General features: G+C 49.7%; 1 protein-coding gene across 1 annotated transcript; it reads right to left on the bottom strand.

Moving 5' to 3' along the window:
* Nucleotides 1-799: 799 nt before the first annotated feature.
* LOC128116171 (tetratricopeptide repeat protein 38-like) lies at nt 800-23,130 on the bottom strand. Its single transcript, XM_052747374.1, is given in 13 exon segments — nt 800-1,914; nt 4,261-4,334; nt 4,540-4,699; nt 5,302-5,467; nt 7,436-7,517; nt 10,694-10,732; nt 12,093-12,152; nt 13,503-13,622; nt 16,315-16,390; nt 18,392-18,565; nt 20,976-21,147; nt 22,594-22,675; nt 23,125-23,130. Coding segments are annotated over 13 exon segments (1,302 nt in total). The 3' UTR covers nt 800-1,823.
* Between the last annotated feature and the right edge of the window lie 384 nt (nt 23,131-23,514).

Raw genomic sequence — 23,514 nt, 5'->3', positions numbered from 1 at the left:
AGTAGATGATCAGTAAAGCATACCCCTAAATTAATAATTCACTATGCAATTTCTTTAGGCTTTAACAATACACATTTATTCCTTTTTTGTTGATGTGTGAATGTGTAAAAAAAAAATGCAGGTGCCTACAGTGTCCAGAAGAGGGTGTCAGATCCCCTGAGGCTGGAGTTACAGGCAGTTGTGAGCTGCCCCATGGGTGCTGGGAACTGAACTCTGGTCCTCTAGAAGGACAACAAGTGATCTTAACCACGGGGCCATCTCTTCACACACACACACACACACACACACACACACACACACACACACACACACTTTGTCTTTAAATCAGTGTCTGTCCTTGGTAGATTCATGCCGTTCTTCATTAAAGCCTACACACCAGCTTTTACAGGCAGGTATTCAGTGGAAGCCACTGAGTAGCGGGGTGATACAGAGCTTACTCTTCCTGACCAGAGAGAAATCATAGCGGAAAGTGGTGTCATAGCAAGGGCAGGTGCTGAGGGCTGACAGGCAAAGAGAAGGCATTGTCGCCAGCCCACAGCCAGGGTGACAGGCTTCCTGAAAGAGGGAGGAAGGCTTCTGCTTCCTGGGCAAATCATGTATTGTTTGGAATCAGGTAATAAAAAAAAAAAAAATCATGCAGAGGCTCCTCCCTGGGCACCTGTCCCAGGCTCCTGGGTAGAGAGACAGTACCTCTTAAAATCCTACAGCAATTACACAATTTCTTGACTTGCTGCCCCATCCACTGAAAATCAAAGGAGTAGCCATCTCCCAAGGACCCAACCCAAACCTGGCACCTAGGAGAGAGATGCTCACAGGTGCCCATAGGAGCGAATAGAAATGATTTTAATGCCCAGAATTTGTCCAGGTCTGGGCAGACTGAGCAAAGCTTGGGGGGTGTGGAAACCTCTATGTCCCCTGGGAGACATGCCCGTCAGTCCATATTGAGTGGGAACTGAAGGGACCTGAGGAACATCTTTGCATTTGCATCTGCCCTTCCGGAGGACAGCATCAAGCCTGCACCAGCCCTTCCAGGAGGATATCACGGAAAGGCTGTCACAGAAGCAGGAGATGGGTTGAAGTCTTGTGGGAGCCATGTCAGTGTTCTGGTTATTTGCCACAGCAGAGCAGCTCTGGGCTCAGGTCTCAGACCTACTCATAGGAGCAGAGTCAGAGGTCTGCCAGGGAAGCCACACCCCTCAAGATTCACTCCCATGTGCACTTTAAGAGAAGCTCCAGTTGGCACCACCAAATCCCCCCAGGGACACAGAAGTCATCCTTCCCCTCATCTTTGGGGATGGTGGCAGGTGCAGCAGTCTGGGGCTGACAACCAAAGACAGTGAAGCAGAGTCCCCTCCCCCACTCAAAGGAAAATCCTCTGCTAGCTGGGACCCCAGGCAGCTCACTGGAATCCACCCTAGGGAAATGGGACAGCAGGACCTGTGTAGAATATAAGAAAAAGTAAATGAAAAGCTTTCACTAGTACCAGGTATATGTGGAAGGCATTTCTATAATTCCAAGCTGAGCTGGCCACAGCTCTGCTCTGACTGCCAGCCTCAGAACAAGAAAATCCAGTGTTCAAGGCATCTGCAAATAATAGCACTGCTTGGGTTCCAGAGCTTGAAAATGCATGTTGGCCCTGAGAGGAATCTGAATATCATTCAAAATTAACTTGTGTCCCCTATTTCTACCAAACTACTGATTTGGAGGATTCTGCTCAGGACTGAACCTCATCCTCTGTTTCCTAACCCTAACCCAACCAGACAAGTCAACCCAATGCCAGGAGGTCAGTGCTGAGCTGTAGACCAAGGACTTGGCCTGGGGCACTACATAAGATGGACAGTAGCTGCCTTGCGGATGAGCCTCTCAGTCAGGGGTGAGTTGGGTTTCAAGGCATCACGCTCCAACAGAAGGCTCCTGTGGAAACACACAGAGTTTTTGTTATAGAACCTTCTAGAAGGATGTGGGAGCATGACAGGCAGGAGCAAATGGATACAGTCAGCTGGATAGTACTTTGATTCTGCCTGAGAGAAAACACTAGAGATAAGGACTCCAGTGTGGGGTTATCACTGAGGCTTAGCCTGTCTTGGGGAAGCCATGGCCGAAGACCTCATAGACAGGCTCCTGTCACAGGCTAAGACTGAGGACCTGAGGGACAGGAGACATGGTGTCTGACAGGAAGCCACATGTGAGACTGGTCCGGGAAAAGCAAGTGAAAGAATAGGCAGGTGTAGGGAAGCCTCAATTTATAGAAAGGAAGATGGGATCAATCAGACTCAAAACCTGCTGTGGCTGAATACTGATACCCTTGAAACCCTGGTCATCAGCATGACTTAAGGGGTAGGACCCTTACACTGGGATTAGTGTCCCAGTGAGAAACATAAGAGCCTGCTCTCTAAGTGCTCAGGGAAGCAAGACATAGCAAGAAGCTTTGAAGCCAGGAAGAGGAGTGCGCCAGAAACTGAACCCTGCTGGACCCTGATCCAGGACATTTCAGCTTTCAGAACTACAAGATGAGATGAGTCTGGTGTGTGAACAAACCATCAGGTCTGTGTTTAGTTTGTTTTGTTAACACCCAAGGAGATTAAGATAGAGTTAGGTTAACAATGGTGGGTCTGTGGGGAGTGTGTGAGGTTAAGGGGCTGGGGGTTGGTACACAGGTAGGGGACAACACCAGAGCCAGGGTAGAAATGTATCAGCCTACTTTCTGCTGCTATAACAAAATATCCGAGGCTGGGAACATTGTAAAATTAAAGATTTTATTTGGCTAGGTATCAGAGACTGGAAGTACAAGACCTAGGCCCTTATCTGACTCCAGATAAGACTGTTTGGTTGGGAAAACAAGGAAGAGAGGCAGAAAGGCAAAGGGCAGAATGCAGAAGAGGCCAAGCAAACTGAGGGGCTTCACTCTGTAATATTCCCCTGTGGAGAGTACTAATTAGGGATCCTTGAGAACTACTTTAATATCTTCTGAGGATGGGGCCCCAGAACCCCATTCCAGGAGTTCTCATCTCTCAATTCTCTTCCTCTTCTTAACACTTCCAAACTGGAGAACCCATGTCTAGCACATGGAACCCGGGGGTCCATACGCAAACCACCCAAACCACAGTAGAGAGCTTTTGCCTGTGAAGGGGCTGGGCTGCAGGGGGGGGCACTTGAAGGAATGTTCCACCCCTGCAGGGTCTTCCCAGGCAGCTGTACCACCTCTCTCCCCTACACTACCTCACCTCTCCTGGGCAGGACCTGATTCATCACATCCACTCCAGTGTGGGCCACACTACACCCTAGAATCTGCCTCAGCTGAACCCTCAGCCTGATCCTCTGTCCACACAGCCCACATCCCCGTTCTGTGACCACAGGCCTGACTTTTACCTACAGCAGGTCCCCCAGGGTGCTCAGCCACTACACATCACGTATGGCTTTTGCACATGGACATGGAGTGACATAAACAGGGACATGTGTCCATGGCGTTTCTGAGTTCAGAGTAGTTCAAATGTTCCCAGGCATCACCTGCACTGCTGGGGTCTGGCTCAATGGCCAGGGCACCTGCCTAGACCTCTTCTCACAGGACAGGGACCCAGGGGCCCTCTCCTTGGTAGGGTAGGGGGTGAGCCAGGGACAGAAAGTATAATGGTTAGGACTGTAGGAGTTTCTCCAAACACCCCTACCTTCTAGGTCTATGGCTTTCTCTCCTAACCAGGCCCACTGGCTAAGTGCACTGGACATTTAATCTCCCTCCACACCTCCATGGGACACCCCTATGCTCCTCCACCCCCTCACCAGATCCACCATCATCCTCTGCTCCTAACCAGTTATGGGACTGTCCAGATGAACTGGTGATGAGCTGGTTTTCTCATAGGGTCCTCACACCCACCTGCTCAGTACTGCATCCCACCCCCAGCCCAGGAAGGTTGGAAATGACTGAGAGCTGAGGCCTAAAAGAACAGACAAGGAAAAAAAAATGTCCCAGGCAGAGGGCACAGCACATGCAAAGACCTGAGAGCAGATGTACTGGCTGTCTGTGTACTTCAGCATGGCTAAAATGGGAAGTAGGCTGGGGTGGCAAGAGGTTGGGCAAAAGGGTGGTACTGGCTGTCCCCCTTTGTCAAGTTCAGCCTGCTAATGAAAGAGAACCAAACCCCCAGTTTGCCTCCTGCTTTCTGAACCCCCAAATCAGAAGCACACATGCCAAGGCAGGGACATGCATAGGGAGATCATGGGGGAGCAGCCCATGCCAGGCTGTAGGGAGGGCAGAGTGCTCACCGGGCCACATTCTTATGGGCGCTGGAGGTGCTGTTGATGGCCGCATGAATCAGCAGCTGGTTGAAGACGTCTCTCTATGAAATCAGTTAAGCAAGTTAAGCACCTGCATTGGGGACCAGGGATGGGCCCCCAACCCAAAGGAACCACTGAGACGAACACCACCCCGAACAGCATACCCTGGTGTCAGTGTGAAACAGGGTACTCCTACCTCATGAGTACCCACAACACAGGAGACACCTGGCACTCCAACCTTTGATTCCCTGTATACAGATGGCTCACCTGAGCATTGCTGCCCCCAATCTGGACAATTCGGTAGCGGATTGGCAAGAGAAGTTCTAGGGCTCGGTCAGGGTTCCCGTTCTCAGCCTCCACAAGGGCCTGGCACAGGGGCAGCCCCACATCTTGTGCCAACTGGTGCTGGCAGTTCTCCCCGGGGGACCTGTCACCAAGACCAAAGCTCAGCATCCACCTCTACAAAGTCCCACCTGGGCCAGGGACACAAAGGTTAGGCCCTTCCCCAGCTGCCTGATGGCAGTCTGATGGGAGCAGTAAGCATCTGCCCACTGTAGGGAGAGGACAGGGCTCCCTGTTTCCAGCCTCAGTTTGCCCATCTGGAAAGTGGTGTAACAGCACAGCCCTTGTGGAGAGATCAGACTGCAGACATGGTAGGCAAAGCCTGGGCACCAACAGCCTGCACTACCATGGTTACCAATGACTGTGTCTTCGGCAACCTGTCCCCCAGGCCCCTGGTCAGCCCAGAAGACACATTTCCAACAGATAAAAGAACTGAGGCTCAGAGCAAAGAGGACACCAGCTGGACCCCTGGAAGTCAGACAGCTATGAAATACATGCCTGCATGGGCGCCCACCTAGGGGATACCCACCTAGAAGCATGGGTATCTTCAAAGCCTTGCTCACCAGCCAGACCTCACTCTAAGGTTTCCCCAAGAAGGCAGGGTGACCCCTAGCAGGCCTTGGCCCAACCCTTGCACTACTTCACCCTCTCAGTCGGCAGGCTTCATGGTGTCAGGGCCTCACATACTTGCTGGCCTCCTGCAGGGTGGTCAGCAGCTCCTGTGTGGCCTGGAGGTCCCATGCACCCAGGGAGGCCATCAGGAAGTGAGCTTCATTGAACAGAAAGTTGTGGTCTCAGGTATGCTTCTTAATCACAGGTAGGACAGCCTGCCAGCGCTGGCCAAGGGGCACCCCTGGGGAGGAAAAGAGGAGCCAAGGGGTTGGTGTGAGACAGCAGACGTCTTCTGCACCCACGTCCCTCAGAAGCCCATCCAATCTTCTCCCTGTGAGAGGTTGGGAGGGGAGTGGGGCCACCAAGGCCTCTGCTTTCCTTGTTTTCCTAGAAAAGCAACAAACCCATGTGTGGTGATATTGTGTTCTGCAATATATTTTGCACCCTAATAAACTTCTCTGGGTCAGAGAAGAGAACAACCACTAGACAGACATAGAGGCAAGAAAATGGTGGCACACACAGTGTTAATCCCAGAATTCTGGAGGCAGAGATCCCTCTGGATCTCTGTGAGATCAAAGCTACACTGGAAACAGCCAGGCATGATGACACACGCCTTTAATTCCAGGAAGTGATGGCAGGAAGTAGAAAGGTATATAAGGTGTGCACCAGGAAATAGAACTTCTCTAAGCTTTTAGCTTTTACCAGCAGTTCAGCTGAGATCCATTCAGATGAGGACTCAGAGGCTTCCAGTTTGAGAAAACAAGATCAGCTGATGAATTGGCGAGGTGAGGTTAGCTGTGTCTTGTTCTGTTTCTCTGATCTTTCAGGGTTCACCCCAATACCTAGCTCTGGGTTTGTTTTTATTAATGAGACCTTTTAAGATTCACGCTACACCCATGGAGTAAATGCAAATTTGAGAAATTGTCACAAGTTATCAAACTATTCCTAGTCCCCTTTCAGACTCCCAAAAAACATGTTTTAAAATTTCCCTACGTAATCCCAAGTCTAGTACCTGTGGAGAGATGGCTCAGTGGTTACGAGCACTGGCTGCTCTTCCAGAGGACCTGAGTTCGGTTCCCAGTACCTGCATGGTGGCTTACAGTGTTTTATAACTCCATTTCCAGGGAACTCAGCGCCCTCTTCTGACCTCCATAGGCACCAGGCACACAAACAAGCCACAGACATACATGCAGGCAAAATACTCACATACAAAAAAATAAATAAAATTTTTAAGTCTAGTACCTGATACACCATGGGCATTCAATAAAACCAGTGGCATCAGTAACACCCTTCTCCTTAAATGTGAATTTTCTGGCTCTAGAAGTCGTCACCTCTGCCCCAGCCTCCAGCCTCCACCTCCTTTTCTTCCCTCTCAGTACTGGAATGCTAGATTCAGCTTTCTTCTCTAGGACATCTCTAGCAACCCAGAAGGCCCTCGACATCTATTTCTCAGCCTATCAAATTGAAATTGAACAGTGAGGGCCAGACAGTGGTGGTGCACGCCTTTAATCCTAGTACTTGGGAGGTAGAGGCAGGCCGATCTATGTGAATTCGAGGTCAGCATGGTCTACAGCATGAGTTCTAGGACAGTCATGGCTACAGAGAGAAACCCTGTCTCAAATCACCCCTCTTCAAAAAAAAAATTGAACAGTGATCCTTGCCTCACAACAGTGAGGAAGTAAGAGGCCTTTCCCAGTCTGCCAACCACTCGGTAACCCCACCTCACCCCTCATGCTGGGATTCTGGAGCTCTGGCCTTCCTTAGTGTCTCTCTCTGTGAGGCGTCATCTGGTCCTCCAGCCATGGGCAGGAAGTCAGCCCTGTCAAGCCAACTGGGAAGCCTAGGGTGACAGTCTGAGAAGCCTCTGCAATGTCAGAGTTGGGAAATTATCACCTCCTGTGATCTAGGAAAAGAGGCATCAGCCCGTAGCCAGGTGGCACCTGTGCCCTGAAGGCCTGCCAGGCAGGCTATGAGAGTGGCAAGGTCCTGAGTCTAAGGCCAGTACACCAAGGAGTAGTTGAGAATAGAATAAAAGGCAGCTGAGCCTAGGTCAGTTGTCTTAGACTGGCATGGAGACAGCTGCATAAGCTTGCATGCAAAGCTACAGCCAGGCCAATTCATCTCAAGGCCAGTGGTTCAGGCACTGGCCCTCAGGATCGGCAATCATACTTTCTCTCTTTGTATAGGGAGAGGGAAGAGAGTCTGCTACCTTCCATCTGAAGACGGTAGAGCATGGAACAGCTGTTCACCACATTCAGCATGGTTTCTTTGGCCTGCAGCCTCGGGAGGATCTGGAAGACAAGGATCATGGGAGGCCAGGCTCAGAGGGTCAAATAATGACAGCTTACAGCACACAAAAGCTATAATCATCATCCCCAGCATCCAGCCATCAGGAGCATCATCCTCATCATTTCTCAGCCTTCGGGCTAAGATCAAGACCACAGCCTCTACCAGATGAATATGTTCTGTGGGGGTCAGAATGTATGAGGGGTGCATTTGCAGACACACACACACACACACACACACACACACACACACACACACACACACATGAGCCCACTGTACAGTTCCCAGGATTTGTGCTGGGCCCTGTCATCTGATACCCCAAGCCCCGTGCCTAAGGCTGCTCTGGCAGGAGACACCTATCTTGCCCTGTCATGTTTCTTGGTTCCACTTGGCTTACTAGGAGACCTGTCTACACCTCAGAGAACACAGTGCACATCGCCTCCATTTCTTTCTAAGACATAAGGATTCCTCCCAGGGACCACTGTTTGGCAGGCATTTTTCTGGTAGTCAGGCCCCCATATTAAGAGCACCCTATGCCAAAATGTTATTGCTAAGTCCTCACTTGCCAGTTTTTCCTTTCAAAGCTAACCCACGGGCTGAGAGTGAGAGAGCCAGAGTGAGAGGAGCAAGCAGATGCCATAACAGACTGCGCAGTCTTCTCTCAGAGATTAGGCCTCAATTTCAGTTTCCTGAGACTGAACAAGCAGATTCAGAGGGAGCCATGAACAAGGGGCAATTAATCAACACCCCTGACAACAAGGATGAGGAGGCCTAGTGCATGGAGTGCCAGGCCAGCCCTGAGCCACCACAGTCAGCAAGCACAAGATAACCAAATAAGGACAAAGCCTGGGACTTGTCCAGGCCTGCCCCAAAATGAAAAACTGTAGACATGACCAGCCCTTGACTAGTCCTGGCCAATTAGAACGTACTAATAAGATTGCTACTTGCTTAGGCCAATCAAATCTAAAGTGACCTGAACGCCCTTGGAATGCCCCTGGGCTGTGCTTACAACCAGCTACTGTGAGCTCCTCTCAGGGCCATCAGCATTTTGCCTTGGTGTGGAATGGTCGGTCCCAGGATACTGGAGTCTTTCTCAAGATGACAAACGCTCTTGTTGACCGCATACGTGGATGGCGGTCTTTGTGGGACTTATACAGGACCCTAACAAAAGGAGAATTTGAGTTTGGGGAGATGGCAAGGTTCAGGAGGTGGCAGGTAGGATGGGGCCCCGTGAAATCAATATGCTAATGCTGCAATGCTACACAATTTATCAACATAATCATCATCATTTTATGTATATGAGTGTTTTGTCAGCATGTAAGATGGTGTACCACATGTGAGCGGTGCCCACAGAGGCCAGAAGTGGGCACTTAGTCTCCTGAAACTGGAGTTACACATAGTTATGAGCTACCATGTGGGTGCTTGGAACTGAACCTGGGTTCTATGGAACAAGAGTCTGTACTCTTAAACATTGGCCCATCTCGCTAGCCCCCACAACTTTCCTTTTTCTTCCCTTTTTTTATGTAACACTGGGGGTTGAACCTAGGATCCCAAGCATGCTAAGCAAGTGCTCTAACAATGATATCCTCAGGCTTCTTTTTAAAACTTTTGATTCTGAGAAAGAAGTTAAGTTACCCAGGCCAGCCTTGAACTCACTTGGTAGCCCAGGTAGACCTTGAGCTTGCACTCCTCCTGCTCCAGCTTCCTGAGTACTACAATTGCAAGTCTGTCCCACCATGACTAGATTAATTTCTGTAACCTAGATCTTAAAACAGTAAAAACAGACAGGGGTCTGGAGTGATGGATCAATGATTAAGAGCACTGGCTGATCTTCCAGAGGATCAGGGTTCATTTCCCAGCACTCACATGTGTGGTGGTTTAAAGAGATATGGCCCCACAGAATCATGTGTTTGAATGCTTGACCCATAGAGAGTGTACTGTTAGGAGGTGTGGCCTTGTTGGAGGAAGTGCACCACTGTGTTGGCAGGCTTTGAGGTCTTACATGCTCAAGCTAGGGCTAATGGGGCAGTCTTTTCCTGTCTTCTGATCAAGATGTAGAAATCTCAGTTACCTCTCCAGCACCATGTCTGCCTGCATGCTGCCATGTTTCCCACCATGACAACAATGGACTAAACCTCTGAACTGTAAGCCAGTCCCAATTGGATGTTTTCCTTTATAAGTGTTGCCATGGTCATGGTGTTTCTTCACAGCAATAGAAACCCAAACAAAGACAACATGGGAGCTAACAAACCATCTATAACTCCAGTTTTAGGGGATCTGGCCATCTCTTCTGATCTGTGTGCATATATATACATGCAGGCAAAACACATAAAATAAACAAATTCTTTAAAAAATTAAAACACACACTAATAGATACACACAAGTGGCCATATGGCTCAGTAAAGGCACTTGTTAGCCAAGCCTGAATTGATGCCTGGAACTCACATAGTAGAAGCAGAAAAGTGACTCCTGCATGTTCTCTGACTTTCACGGACATGTCAAGGCATGCACACATACAAAATAAATAAATGGGATATGTTTTAAAAGATAGAGTCTCACTATGTAGCTCTGGCTTTTCTAGAATTCACTATGTAGACCAGGCTGTCCTCAAACTCACAGAGATCACTCTGCCTCTGCCTCCTGGGTGCTGGTATCAAATAGCATGTGCCATTCACCCTGGCTCTGCTGTTTTTTAAAAATTAAATATAAGTGAACAAGCCAGGCAGTGGTGGCACGCACCTGTAAACCCAGCACTCAGGAAACAGAGGCAGATAGATCAATGTGAGTTCAAGGCCAGCCTGCTCTACAGTGCGAGTTCCAGGACAGGCTCCAAAGCAACACAGAGAAACCCTGTCTCAAAAGAAGAAGAAGAAAGAAGAAGAAGAGGAGGAGGAAGAAGGAGAAGGAGGAGGAGGAGGAGGAGGAGGAGGAGGAGGAGGACCCATCTGAAAGGACAGTGACACTTAAAGACTGCCTTAAACATGTCAATCTCCAAACACCATGGGTGAACATCAACAGAGACTCCATGGTACAGACCCAGGACATGGCTCTGACAACAGCTGTCCTACAAAGTCTGGGCCATTCTCCCACCATTAGCTCTGGCTGGGAAACACAAACAGGCCCATATGAGAGACAAAAGCCGACTGCAGCAACAAACCATAAACAACGTGAGTGCACTTACATGGCTGTCATAGATGGTTAGCGCAGCCTCATAGTCTCCCTGCAAAGGAGAAATTGCTGTGGTTAACATCTGGAAAAGTCAAAACGCGATGCTTGGAAATATACTAGGATTAGCTGACCAAGGACCCCACTAAGAGAGATGGGCAGGGCTCAATGGCACCCAGTGTGGAGAGGGGAGAAGGTGAACCCAACCCTTGGGTCATGAGGGCCTCACCTTGCATACATGCTTCTCTCTGGGCATCTTAGGAGCCTCCAAGACTTTCTCTACAGTACCAGTGCTGCAAGAAGCACCCTGAGAAATGGGCCACTGCCCATCTCCATCATCTGTCCCTGCCTGCTCTTCTAGAATTATTTCTGGTGCTGTAGGTCCAATCTGAGACCCTCCCTGTATCCCAGGCAGTAAAGAGGCATTGGGTTTCAAACCACCTGTGGTAGTGTGAAGGGTCCCCCATAGGCTCAGATGTTTGAATACTTGGTCCCCAGTTGGTGGCACTGTTTGTGTGGGCTTAGGAGGTGTGGCCTTGGTGGAGGAAGTGTATCACTAGGGGTAGGCTTTGAGAGCATAAGGCTTCATCCTACACTCAGTCCATGCTGCTTTGTGCCTGAATGGTGTGAGCTCTCAGCATCCAGGTCCTGCACCCATGTTTGCAGCTTGCTGCCAGCTTCCTCAGCATGACGGAGGCTCTAATGCCTCTGAAACCTTTAGCCAAATAAACCCTTCCCTCTACAAGTTGCCTTGGCCACAGTATCTTATCACAGCAACAGGAAAGTAGCTAATAAGTCAAGGAGTCCCTGTTCCCAAGAGTGGAAAATGTCTTTGAGGAACTCAGCCTGTAAAACTCTTGGAATGTGAATGCAGTATTGTTTCAGATATCATCTGTGCCTGACAGATTTATGTCTACTTGATACAAGCTAGAGTCATCTGAGAAACTTCGATTAAGAAAGTATCTCCATAAGACTGGGCTCTAAGAAAGACTGTAGGGCTTTTTCTTAATTAGTGATTGATGAGAGAGGGCCTAGCCCACTGGGTGTGGTGCTATCCCTGGGCTTGTGGTCCAGGGTTCTATAAGAAAGCAGGCTGAGCAAGCCATGATGAGCAAGCCAGTAAACAGAACTCCTCAATGGCCTCTGCATCAGCTTCTGTCTCTGGGTTCCTTCCTGCCCTGTCTGAGTTCCTGCCCCAGCTTCCTTCAGTGAAGGACAAATTAAGCCAAATAAATCTGATCCTCCCCAACTTGCTTTTGATCATGGCGTCTCATCACAGCAATAGAAACCCTAAGACACCATCTTTTGTACCAACACACAAAGGTGCTGCACGGAGTTCAGACACACAGCAGGGGCTAGGGCTTTTCTCTGAACATCTGCACTGTGTGAGACAACCAAAGAGACAAGCATCCTACCTTCTCAATAAAGTACAGGGCCCAGTGCCAATAATTATGGGAAGCGAGCATATCAGAATCCTGCAGAAAGAACGAGAGAAAGTCTGAGCGCCTGCGTTCAGTTGGTATCATTTATGAACTCTTGAGTTCAATCCCCAACACTGAATCAACTGGGTATGGTGGACCACACCTGTGATCCCAGCACACACTGTGATCCCAGGGAGTAGAAACAGAGGACCAGAAGTTCGACTTTGGGGTGGGGAGATGCTCACTTGGTACATTGTTCGCTGTGTAAGCATTGAAGAGCTGAGTTTGACTCCCCTCACCTACTTAAAAGCAGGACATGATGGTGTATGCCTGTAATCACAGGGGACGCCTGGAGGTTTTCTAGCCAGACAGTCTTGCCTAATCAGTAAGCTCCAGGGAATCCAGGAAAAAGTGACCTCCCTGGCTTTAGTATTCTGGTGCCCCCTAGAATTTTCCAGACCCAGGAGTCTGGGCAACTTTAGAATGGGATATGTTCATAAACCTCCCTATAAGCCAGCTACACCTAGAACCATGCCGGGAGATGCTGGGAATTGACCTGGCTGTCAATCACAGTTTTAGCCCATGGAACATCTCAAGAGGGATGCTGGTGGCCACAGCATCCTCCTGGTCTCTGAAGTATTGAACATCTACTACTCAGTGTCAGGTTATGGAGGGACTTGTTTCCCCAGCTGGTGGTGCCCTTGGAGCCTGCTGTGACACAGAAGGACAGGGCAGCAAGGCCACCTGGAGAGGTGGCCAGGTCAGGTACCAGAGGCAAGTCCAGAGAAAACAGGCACACACGGAGGAAGAAGGACCACCAGAGCTAGTGGGGAAGGAGAAAACGGCCCCAGAGGGGTACCAGCCTGTGAGGAGCAGGGATGAGTAAAGTTGGGAATAGGGAATAGGGAATAAGGCCACCTTGTGTTCAGGACACGGAAAGGGTCAGGCTAGACATTAGGGATCTGAACCACCCTAAGTCCCATATGCCAGCTCTACATCAGTGGACCATCACCCCATTGGCCTGCCTCTCTCCCACCCACTGCATCATGTGGTCCAGAAGAACACTCCATCATCCCATGTGGAGCCTGCTGGCAGCAGCAGAGGCACATGCAACTCAGGGCCCTAAGCATGCCCACCCTTGCTGGGCTCTGACTTCCCCAGCACCCTTTGGGTCCATTCCTTTCATAGCAAAACACCTCAGGCAGTCCCCAATTGTACAATCACTTATAAAATGCTGGCAGATGTTGGGATGTTGTGGAGCTCCCAGAGGATGCTTGGCTGTCAGGGATGCCTCCAAGCTGAACCTAAGCTCCTGGGGAACTAAGCCACATCTGTAAGTCCTACCCAGCAAGCCTTGGTGGGATTCCGGGTATGAGACTGGATCATCCAAGTCTCAACTCCTACCTTCCAGTGGCCTTTGGTGTTCTTCATGAACTCCAGCCCGTCCTTGATCTCTGCTCTCATCTCATGTACGTGGGCAACAGTGTGCACTGACCATGCATCTGTTGGCTCAACAGATAGAGCCTGCATGAGGTAGGAGGTGGGAGGACAAAGAAAATGGGTGTTAGCCTGGCTTCCTGGGCCCAATAAGAACAAGGATGAGACTGGGCTCTAATTCAGAATAATTACAATCCGAAACCAGCCCCATGTCCTACGTGCCTGGGACATAATAGTCTGTGCCTTACCCACCACAGCAGCTGCTGAGGAGGGCATCACTGACAACCTCACAGATGAGGAAGCTGTGGTTCCAGGAGGCCAGCACTTGCTCCCTGGATATACCAGCATCATGTGCAAGATGCTACCCAGGATATTGTGCCTCAGTTTCCCATGGTGGCTTCTAGGGCTGCCGTCCTCTCAAGGCTATTACAATAGTGTAGACTGTCACAGTCTTTGCTGGTGAAGGACAAGAGGCTGCCCCTTCCACTAACACTCAGGAGATGGTTACACAGGCAGATTCCCCAGTTAGAAGAAACTGAATTTAGCAACAATGTTGTTAACAACCAACTCTACATGACCTCTGAGTTCCATAGAGAGGCCGAAGGACACATGAACTAGCTCTTACCTGCTTTCCATCTATACACAAGCTCAGTTCACGTTTATTGAGCGCCTTCTAAATGCTGGACATGAGGCAGTGAACTGGGGCTCACTGCAACCCCATCACTGGCTTGTCCTCAGGGCCCCACATCAAATCATGGGTCCCTTAGGCCCGCCTTCCCTGATGTCTAGAACTACGAGTGCATCCGCGCTGGCCTGGCACATGCTGCAAAGGTTTTGGCAATGTGTCCCCATCAGTCTCTGGCCCCTGGCCCTGCCCCTCAGCCTTCACAGTCTTGTCCACTCCCTGTGGGAAGACAGGGGTCACACAGCATGTCTGTGAGGCCTTGGTGCAGAGGGCCTGAGAACCAGGGGAGCTGGGGACATGGCAGGGTGCATCCTGAGCATGCTGGGCACTGGCACCCCTTTAAGGAACCTCTCCAAACATTCTGCTTTCACACAGGACAGTTGAGAAATAGGACTCAGCCCTGTTCTTTGTGACCAGAATTCTCATTCAACTGGAGCCCGTACAGGGTTCCCTGGGAGACTCCAACTCTCTGGCTGTCCCTCACGCCAGAGGTTGACCAGCTGGGCTTGCTGTCACCTTGTAAGGTCACTGTAGTTCTGTGGAGCCTGGTGCTGTCCACTTTTGCCTGTGGAAACCTGGTGGACACCGTTACATCCTTGTCTTCATATCTACCAGCTGTCTGTGGGGTCTGGTTCTAAGGTCAGTGTGGCCTATAGCACCAGGAGAGCTGGAGCAAGGGCAGGAAAGAGCAATGGGTGGGGACACTCTTCTGCCACATCTTGTTTCTTTTCTGACTTGAGTTGGCATCCTTGGCCATCTCTCTTTGGAATCAGCTTGTCAGAATGCCACTCAGAGTTCCTTCAACTGCCCTGCTCTCCTCCAGATACCTAGGTCGTTTCCAAAACCATAGGAGCCCTCCTGTGGCTTAACAACAGATGCAGGAACTGGCTACCCTGATCATAGAGCTTAGATACCCAAGAGGCTACCTGGAGCCCTCAGGGCTGACTCAGAGCTAAAGAAAACAAAACCAAAACCGACCAAACAAAAACCCTTCACCTGATTCCTGATTCTGGATTGAGACTGATTCAGGCAAAGGCCAGACACCCTGAGGATGTTGTCCTGAGGAGGGGGCACTTCAGGCCAACTGAGGCAATGCCTGGGTCGGGAGCCACAGCAGGGATGTAGGGAAGCTAAGTACTAGTCCAGGCTGCTTAAAAGACAGCCATCTCCACAGATGGCCTAGGAGACATTCTGACCCCTAAGCTTTATCACCATGGGAGGGTTCTGCCTAGCCTCTCTCTCTGAGCTGCAGCTCTCCTTTGTGGCCACCAAGGTGTTTAAGAGTGTAGGCAGAGACCATTGGCAAGAGCAGGCATGCACAAGGACAGGTGTGACCCGGGACCAAGAGCATACATCACTGTCTATGCATGGCAATGCCTCCTTGCACAGGAGTTTCTACTCTTGCAAGGAAATGAGGGGCAGAGAAGGACTTCCAGAGCCTGAGCTACCCTGTACCCAGGCCTGTCACTTGACCCTGATTTCAGACCCACACGGGAGTCCCCAGAGCTGCAGATCAGCCAGCACATCCCAGCAGAATACAGAAAGCAGTGCCCGAGGCTGAAGGATCTAGCAGGCTCCACAATGGTTCCACCCCTCCCACTGGCAGGCACCCTGAGTGATGAGTGATGACTTTTTATATCCTGTGGGCAGGACAAAGACACTCTGCCTCCCTACTCAGGGAGGAAGAACATAACAAGATCAGGCCATGACCTTAGAAATCTCCAACCAGCTCAAGCTTCGTGGGTCATGGTTAGACCCAGTGGAAAGGTAAAGTTCAAGGAGGGAGAACCAGCTCTCCTGTAATGCTCCAGTCCCAATTGGCCCTGCGGCTCTAGAGCCAACTGGAACTCACAGAAGCAGAGAGCCACCACTCTGGTAACCCCTGAGTGACAGAGCCCGCACCTCCCTGAGTGTCACTGCCTCATCTGCTCCAGCGACCTCCAGAGGCTCTAGAGCAGTCATCAACAGGGAGCTGTTTGCCTTAACAACAGCCCCTCCCAAGAGGACACTCCACGGTGGGGAGGAGGGCTGCTTGGTCCTCACATGAGGGGCCATACCCTAAAGGGCCTCACACCTTGAGAAGGGCCCACTCACCTCTTTGGCAAGCTTTAGTGCCTGGTTATAGAAGTTGGTTTCCATCAGTCCAAAAGCATAGATGCCTTTCACATAGCTGAAAACAGAGAAAAGACTTCAGTTCCCAGGAAACCGAACAGGAACAGGTGGGATGGAGTCCCCAGCAGGAGCGGCTGGAGTCCACACACCCAGGGCTTGTATGTGACTGTGTTTGGATACAGGGGTTTCGCAGAAGGAACTGAGGTGAGATGTGGCAGGTGGCAATCTGATCATTGTTGTCCACTTTGTAAGACGGCTGGCCGTGTGGAGCTGGTGGTGTCAACGAAGAAAGGACTTGTGACACCCCGATTCTGCTCAGGACCTCAGCAAGGGGCAGCACTAAAAGACTGACTCATGCCCTCAACCCAGAGAGGAGCTGAGCTTCGCAGTCTTCCTTTTGAACAAGACAAAGTGGCATTCTGCCTGATGGTAATTTCCCAGAACCCTGTGCTGTCCACATGGCTCACCCACTCCTCAGCAAGATCCACCCCCTCAGACAGCAATGCAGTCTCTCCACAGAGGATGACAGGGTCTATGGTCACCTCCCTGAGAAGCCTGGCACTATGGGTAACTCCATTCAGGCTTCTGTTGCACCGTCCTGCACCCAGCCTGTGAGCACCCACTGACCAGCCAATCACTCCCCAGAACTGACCCCAGTGCCCTGTTTGTCCAGCTCACCTTCCATTCTGGCCCACATACTTGCATTTCTCATCAGTCACCCAGGCACTGAACCCCAAGACGGTTGTTCACAGGTGACAGGGGGGCTCTATCCTGTGTGAGCAAAGACAGAATCTACTGTCTAAGACTCAGGTGTCACTTTTACTGTCCAGCACAGGGGCAAATGGCAGCTTTACTGGAGAGCAGAGGCTAGAAGGTGACTTTAAAAATATTGCCGGGCGGTGGTGGCTCACGCCTTTAATCCCAGCACTCGGGAGGCAGAGGCAGGTGGATCTCTGTGAGTTCGAGGCCAGCCTGGACTGCCAAGTGAGTTCCAGGAAAGGCGCAAAGCTACACAGAGAAACCCTGTCTCGAAAAACCAAAAAAAAAAAAAATTTACTACTCAGGAAGCAGAGGCAAGCTGATCTCTGTAAATTCAAGGCCAGCCTGGCCTACAGAGGTAGTTCCAGGCCAGCCAGGGCTACACAGAGAAACCCTGCCTCAAAAAATGAGCAAACAAACAAAAAATTTACCAAGGGATTACTGTAGGTCAGGTACTAATTAGCTGGAGAGTTGTTTAATTTTCAATTAGGCAGAACTGTGGTAGTTGGACCTGTGGTCAGGCACCATTCCAAGGGTTCACACAGAGGTATTTGTATTAGATGTGAGTACTTTTCAATCAGTAGACTTAGACACAAACAAGATTCTCAATAATGGGGGTGCCTCTTGTCCAATCAGGTGACAGTCATAGAGACAAAGTCCCAGAAAGAAAAAGACACTCGGCCTTCCAGGTTCCTTTAGATACAAAGAGGAAGTTGACTTTTGTGGGGATTTCTAGCCTGTCACCCTGCCCTACAGGTTCTGAATTTGCCAGATGCTACCTAAACAGCCCTCTGGAGAGCACCCCTTGCCCTTGTAGCAACTGGTGTACCCACAGGTCATTGCTCTATACATCTTGAAAACAGACCAGGATGTGGCCACAGAACACTTGCCCTGGACAGATGATAGGAAATAGCCAGGCATGGTAGCTCATTACCTGTAATCCCAGTATCTAAGAGGATGAGGCATAATTGCCATGAATTTGAGGCCAACCTGGGTACAGAATCAGATCCTATCTTAAAAAAATAAAACTATTGATGGACATGAAGTATGGGTGTTACACTTTAGAGAGTATAATCTTGGGGATGCTTGTTACTACACACAAAAAAATCCTATCTGACTGATACACGATGGTGCTACCTTGTTCACAGGATGGGATGAAGATCAAATGAAGAGAAAGAAGCCTTTTAGATGAGCAGCAGGAGTCTCGTTATTTCTAGGCTGGGGTCAATAGAGTTTCTGAGTCTTTAGAGCAGAGGAAAGAAGGAAGAATGAGATGATGTGGCTTCTTGTCTTCATGTACCTGCTAAGAGGGACGTCAGGTTTCCAAAAGGGGTAAACTCGAGCCACAGAATCCCGCATCTGTTCCTGTTGGCCCAGGTAAAAGTAGGCATCATGGGAAAACCTGAGGGCCAATATGTCTGTTGGGTAATCCAGGAGAATCTGTTCCCAGAGATCACAAGCTTTGGAGAAGTTCCTGCAAGACAAGAACACACTGAGCATGAAGTCCACATCCATGGGGCTGGGGGTGTGTGGAAAGCCATCCTATGTCACTATCTGCCTGGGCTGCTTTAAGCAGTTATATCTGGGGCTGGGGAGATGGCACAGTGGGTAAGAGTACATGCTGCACAAAGATCAGGACCTGAGTTCAAATCCCCAGCAGCTGAGTAAAATTCAGGCATGGCCATGTCCCTGTAACCCCAGTGGTGGAGAAAGGAGGATGTCTGGGGCTTGCTGGCCAACAGTCCAGCTGAAAGACCATGAGCTCTAGGTTCAGTGAGAGACCCTGTCTCAGGGGACTAAGATGGAGAGCCATAGTATGGGACACTTGACATCCTCTTCTGGCCTCTCTGAGCACAGGGCACATGCATTCTCACCAACACAGACATGTGTACATACACCCTAACACACCTCTGCACACAAAAATCAGTAAAATTTTATATATATATATAAATTTTATATATATATATATATATATATATAAATTTTAGCTATGTCTGTGTGTCATGCAGAGGCCACAAAACTAAAAGGGGGTGTAATCTGAACAGGGAAGGAAATAGAAAAGGCAATGGACTATGTGTGACATGAAAACAGAGGGACATTCTTGGGGGGAGGAAGAAAATAAGCCAGAGTGGGGCAGGGGCTTGAGGACAGACAGTAGGGGTGCTGGTGAAGGAGAGCAAGGTATGATAACATCCACTGGTTTGTATACTAAGAGTAACTAATAAAAAGAGAAAATGTTTCCTATTAAGAAAAAAATTCCATCTAGCCAGTTGGAGCTTCCTTAGCAGGCAATGCTCTGGAGTCCATACCCAACTGCACAGGAAAAAGAAATGTTATAGACATATATAGGTACACATTTTCTACGTTAGGTTGTACCTCATAAAATTCAAAAACTAGTGGGATATTTTACCCACTCATTCAACTTCAAGAAGAAAACCAGTAGGATCTGGAGAGGTGGCTCAGTGGTTAACAGCACTTGCTGCTCTTGCAGTGGACCCAGGTTCAGTATTCAGCTCCCCTCGCGCAGCTTAAAACCATCTCTATCTCTAGTTATGGGAGTTCTGGTGCCTTCTCCAGGTCTGCTAGAGCACCAGGCACACACATGATACACAGACATACATATAAAGAAAACACTCAAGACACATAATAAAAAATAAACAAATCTTCAAAGAAGAAGAAAGAGAAAAATAGGGGTGTGTGTGTGTGTGTGTGTGTGTGTGTGTGTGTGTGTGTGTGTGCAAGCATGTGTGCGTGCGTGCGTGTGTGCATGCTCGCGCAGGCCAGAGGTCAACATCTGGTGTCCACTTCAAGTGATCTACCTCATTTCCATAGTCTCTCACTGAACCTGGACCTTACCAATTCAGCCAGACTGGTAGGCCAATAAGCACCAGGGACTGCCTGTCTCCACCTCCCCAAGGCTACAGTACACATCACCATGCCTGGCTTATTGCCTGGGTGCTGGGCTTCTGAACTCAGACCCTTAAACCTGTGTCACAAGCACCCTAACAGCTGAGCCATCGTTCAGTCCAAGGAGACTTAACCAATTGCCAAGGACAGTTTGCACCAACACTACAAGGCACTCAAGAACCCCACATCTACACTGAGTCGCTAGAAACTGGTGGGACTTTCTTGGACTAAGCCCCTGAGACTCCTCACAATCAGCTTAGGTATCTGTTCTAAAGTACATCCTACCTGTCTAAGCAAAGGGACTGACTGCCCTGGAGGACTGTGGGAATGGAGACAGGGAACCATCTGGAAGGTAGAGAGCTGGTGCACACAGTGTTGGAATCCTGAACAAACCCTAAAGACCTGTATGTTGTGAGCTGGGTGTCTCAGCCTGTGGTGCTGTTGGGAAGTAGGGCATCCTTCTAGAGTTTGGGCCCACTGATATTCAATTAGGTCCCTGGAAGCATGCCCTTGGAGGGAACATCAAGACCTCGGTCTCGTCTTGACTTCACTGGCTGCTATGAGGTGAGGAGCCTCCTCTATCTACTACCTATTACTACCAAGAAGTAAGACCAGTAGGGTAAGTGCCCAAGGACTGAAGCCTCCCAAGCCATATGCCAAAATAAACCTTTCTTCCTGATAAATGTATTGTCTTGAGTATTTTGTTACAACAACAGAAAACTGACAAACACAGCCTTTAGGGCAAGAAGCAAAAGGGTCAATTGTTTCCTTCTCAATCCTAGATGTGGTGATCAAAATAATAACCATGTGAATAAACCATAGCTTTTCCTAACACTAAACTGAAAATCCTTACTAAATACTTCTTCATTCAGCATTCAATTTGGGGCAGAGCAGGTTGGTGAGATTCTCAACCTCTGAGGCATCACCTGGCACAAGCTTGGAGTCCCAAACCCCCCCAGCCCAGGGAGGCCCCTCACCCCTTGGCAAACGTCTCCACCGCAGACACATGCAGCTGCTCCCGAGGCGTCAGAGTCTGGGTTTGGGAGACCTCCACCATCGTCTTCACAGCCCGGTCCAGGTCCTTGTCCAGCTTCACGGAACTTCCCGTGCCAATGAGCACAAGGCCATTAGAGATGGCATGACCCATGGCTGATAGAAGATTGGAAACAGCTGGTCACTCAGCCTACTCCAGCCCCACATTCTATAAGGTGTGAGCCACGCTGGGTACAGGCTCACTGTGTGTGAGGCCCCTGTCAAAACCTGGATCTCAGCTCTGGCTTCAGCAGGCAGAGGGGGCAGCGGCACCTACTAAGTACCCAAGGTTATTTCTTTACCTAGGCTCTCTGTTGAACCCCGAGGTCTGAAGTACTTCCCTCTGCCCTCATGAGCCTGGCAGAAGCTGGGAACCAGCTGACTGGCTGGTATTATTCCTACAACCAGTCCAGACCTCTTGGGATGCTCAGTGGAAGCCATTCAGGGAGTTGAATCAACAAGGCCCTGGGGCACAGACTGTGATCCCATTTCCCTGCCCTCACACATGATGATGGGAAGAGTGGTCCTAACTGAAGGTGTTGAGGTACAGGCCTACCCATGCTTCCCAGCCCCTTCTTCAGAAAGGCAGGGTGTTCCCTGATTGGCGGAACTCAATCAAGGTCACTGGCCTGGAAAAAAGAACCATAGTGCTAGGATACCCCCAGCCCAGCTATTGGACCCTGCATATAGCCTGAGTCCCTCTGACCACTAGCTGTCCCTAGGGCTGCATTTGGAATGCCCTGCATTTCTCTGGGTCTCCTAATTCTGTCTGTGCCAGGTTAATAGGGCCCTTGGCTTTAGCTAGGCTAGGCTGCTGCATGTATTAAGAATGTCTCTGGGCTGGAGAGATGGCTCAGAGGTTAAGAGCACTGGCTGCTCTTCCAGAGATCTTGAGTTCAGTTCCTGGCAACCATATGGTGGCTCACAACCATCTATAATGAGATCTGGTGCCCTCTCCTGGCAGGCAGGAGTACATGCAGACAGAACACTGTACATAATAAATAAATCTTAAAAAAAGAAAGAAAAGAATGTCCCTAACATCCATCTTCATCTTCATTTTATAAGTCTTCTCAAATGCCAGGAACCTCACCCCACACTTGGGCTACCCCTCTGGATTCTGAAATGTACTGGACTGACTTCCCCCAGCCCCACTACACACAAGGCTTGTCCATCAGCCAGGTTCTGTCTTCCATCTCCACCCAGCTCTGGTGGCTCTGGAGATGTCCCGGTCCTGAGATCCCTGACAAAGGTCTCAGGAGCCATCTCTAGAGTTCCAGGATTCTGGGCTTTCCAGCCGGCTAGACTCAGGTTGGTGTCTCTCTTTCACTGAGCCCCAGGTTCCCCATCTAAGAAGTGGGGATGATGTCTTATGTCAAACTGAAGATAGAGAAAGATCTGGAGCCTTCTGAGGAAACGACATCCCCATGGGAGCAGCCATTGTTCCAAACACTGTAGCTGTCATCATCCCTCCTCTGTACAAGTGTCAGCCCAGTCACTGTCCCTCCAAACAAGTGAGTCCCTAGTCAGGGCGTGTGAACAGTGCCTAGGGAGAGCTTTACTCACCAAAGGTTGGATCTGCTGCCTTGAGCTTAGACAGGCAGCCCTCGATGCCACCAAAACTCTTGTCATTGGTCCACTTGATATACTTGAATGAAATAAAAAACAAGTCTGTCCTCTTGGAGCCCTAGACTGTATCAATGAAGGGGTGTATCTAAACTCTGATTTTTTTTTTCTGTCAGGGGTGTTGAATATCAAACTCAGGGTCTCACGTAAGCTCTACAAATGCAGGAGTTCCAGATCTGAATTATTTTTCTTTCTAGAACACTGAGCATTTTCTGGACTCTAATTCAAAGAAGGTATAACTTAATTGGCCTTCTAGGATGAGATTAAATACACAGACAGGATTAGGAGACACCTCCTAGGGCAGAAATGCCCATTGCTAGAAAAGAACTATGGGGAAAAAAGGTCTTTTCCAAGAAATGAGATACAGCCTGTCCCTTTCTTCCACACCAAGAAGAGTCCTGGAGTCACTTACACAATTCCCGCTTCATTTCTCTGGAAAATAACCATGGTAAGCCAGGCATGGCAGCTCACATCCATAATGCCAACAGCAGGGGGACTGAGTCAGGACGCTTGCTGTGAGTTCCAGGCCAGTCTGGGCTACAGTGTGAGACCCAAACAAACAAAAAGGCCTTGGCCCGTGGTCATTACAGTTAGAGACACAAAGGCCAGAGATGGAAAGGCAGCTTTGACTTTCTGTCTGCAGACTCAGGTGCACCCTGGCTCTGCCTCCGATGGACTAGGTGACATGTGACTCAAGGCAGCTCAATTTTCTGAGCCTCCATTATCCCACCTAGAAAAAAAAGCCACTTGACCTTCCTTCTGAGACCTTATCCCCTCACCCACAAGCCCCCAAGTCCCTGAACTACAGGATTCTTCCCTGGTTTGGAAGCGCCCGGGAACCGGTGGAAGGTCTTGGTCCAG

The sequence above is a fragment of the Peromyscus californicus genome, unplaced genomic scaffold, assembly GCF_007827085.1.
Source record: "Peromyscus californicus insignis strain IS unplaced genomic scaffold, ASM782708v3 Scaffold_20__1_contigs__length_68692818, whole genome shotgun sequence".
Classification (NCBI taxonomy): domain Eukaryota; kingdom Metazoa; phylum Chordata; class Mammalia; order Rodentia; family Cricetidae; genus Peromyscus; species Peromyscus californicus.
Note: the sequence above shows the minus strand (reverse complement) of the source record. Positions and strands in the feature narration are given on the sequence as shown.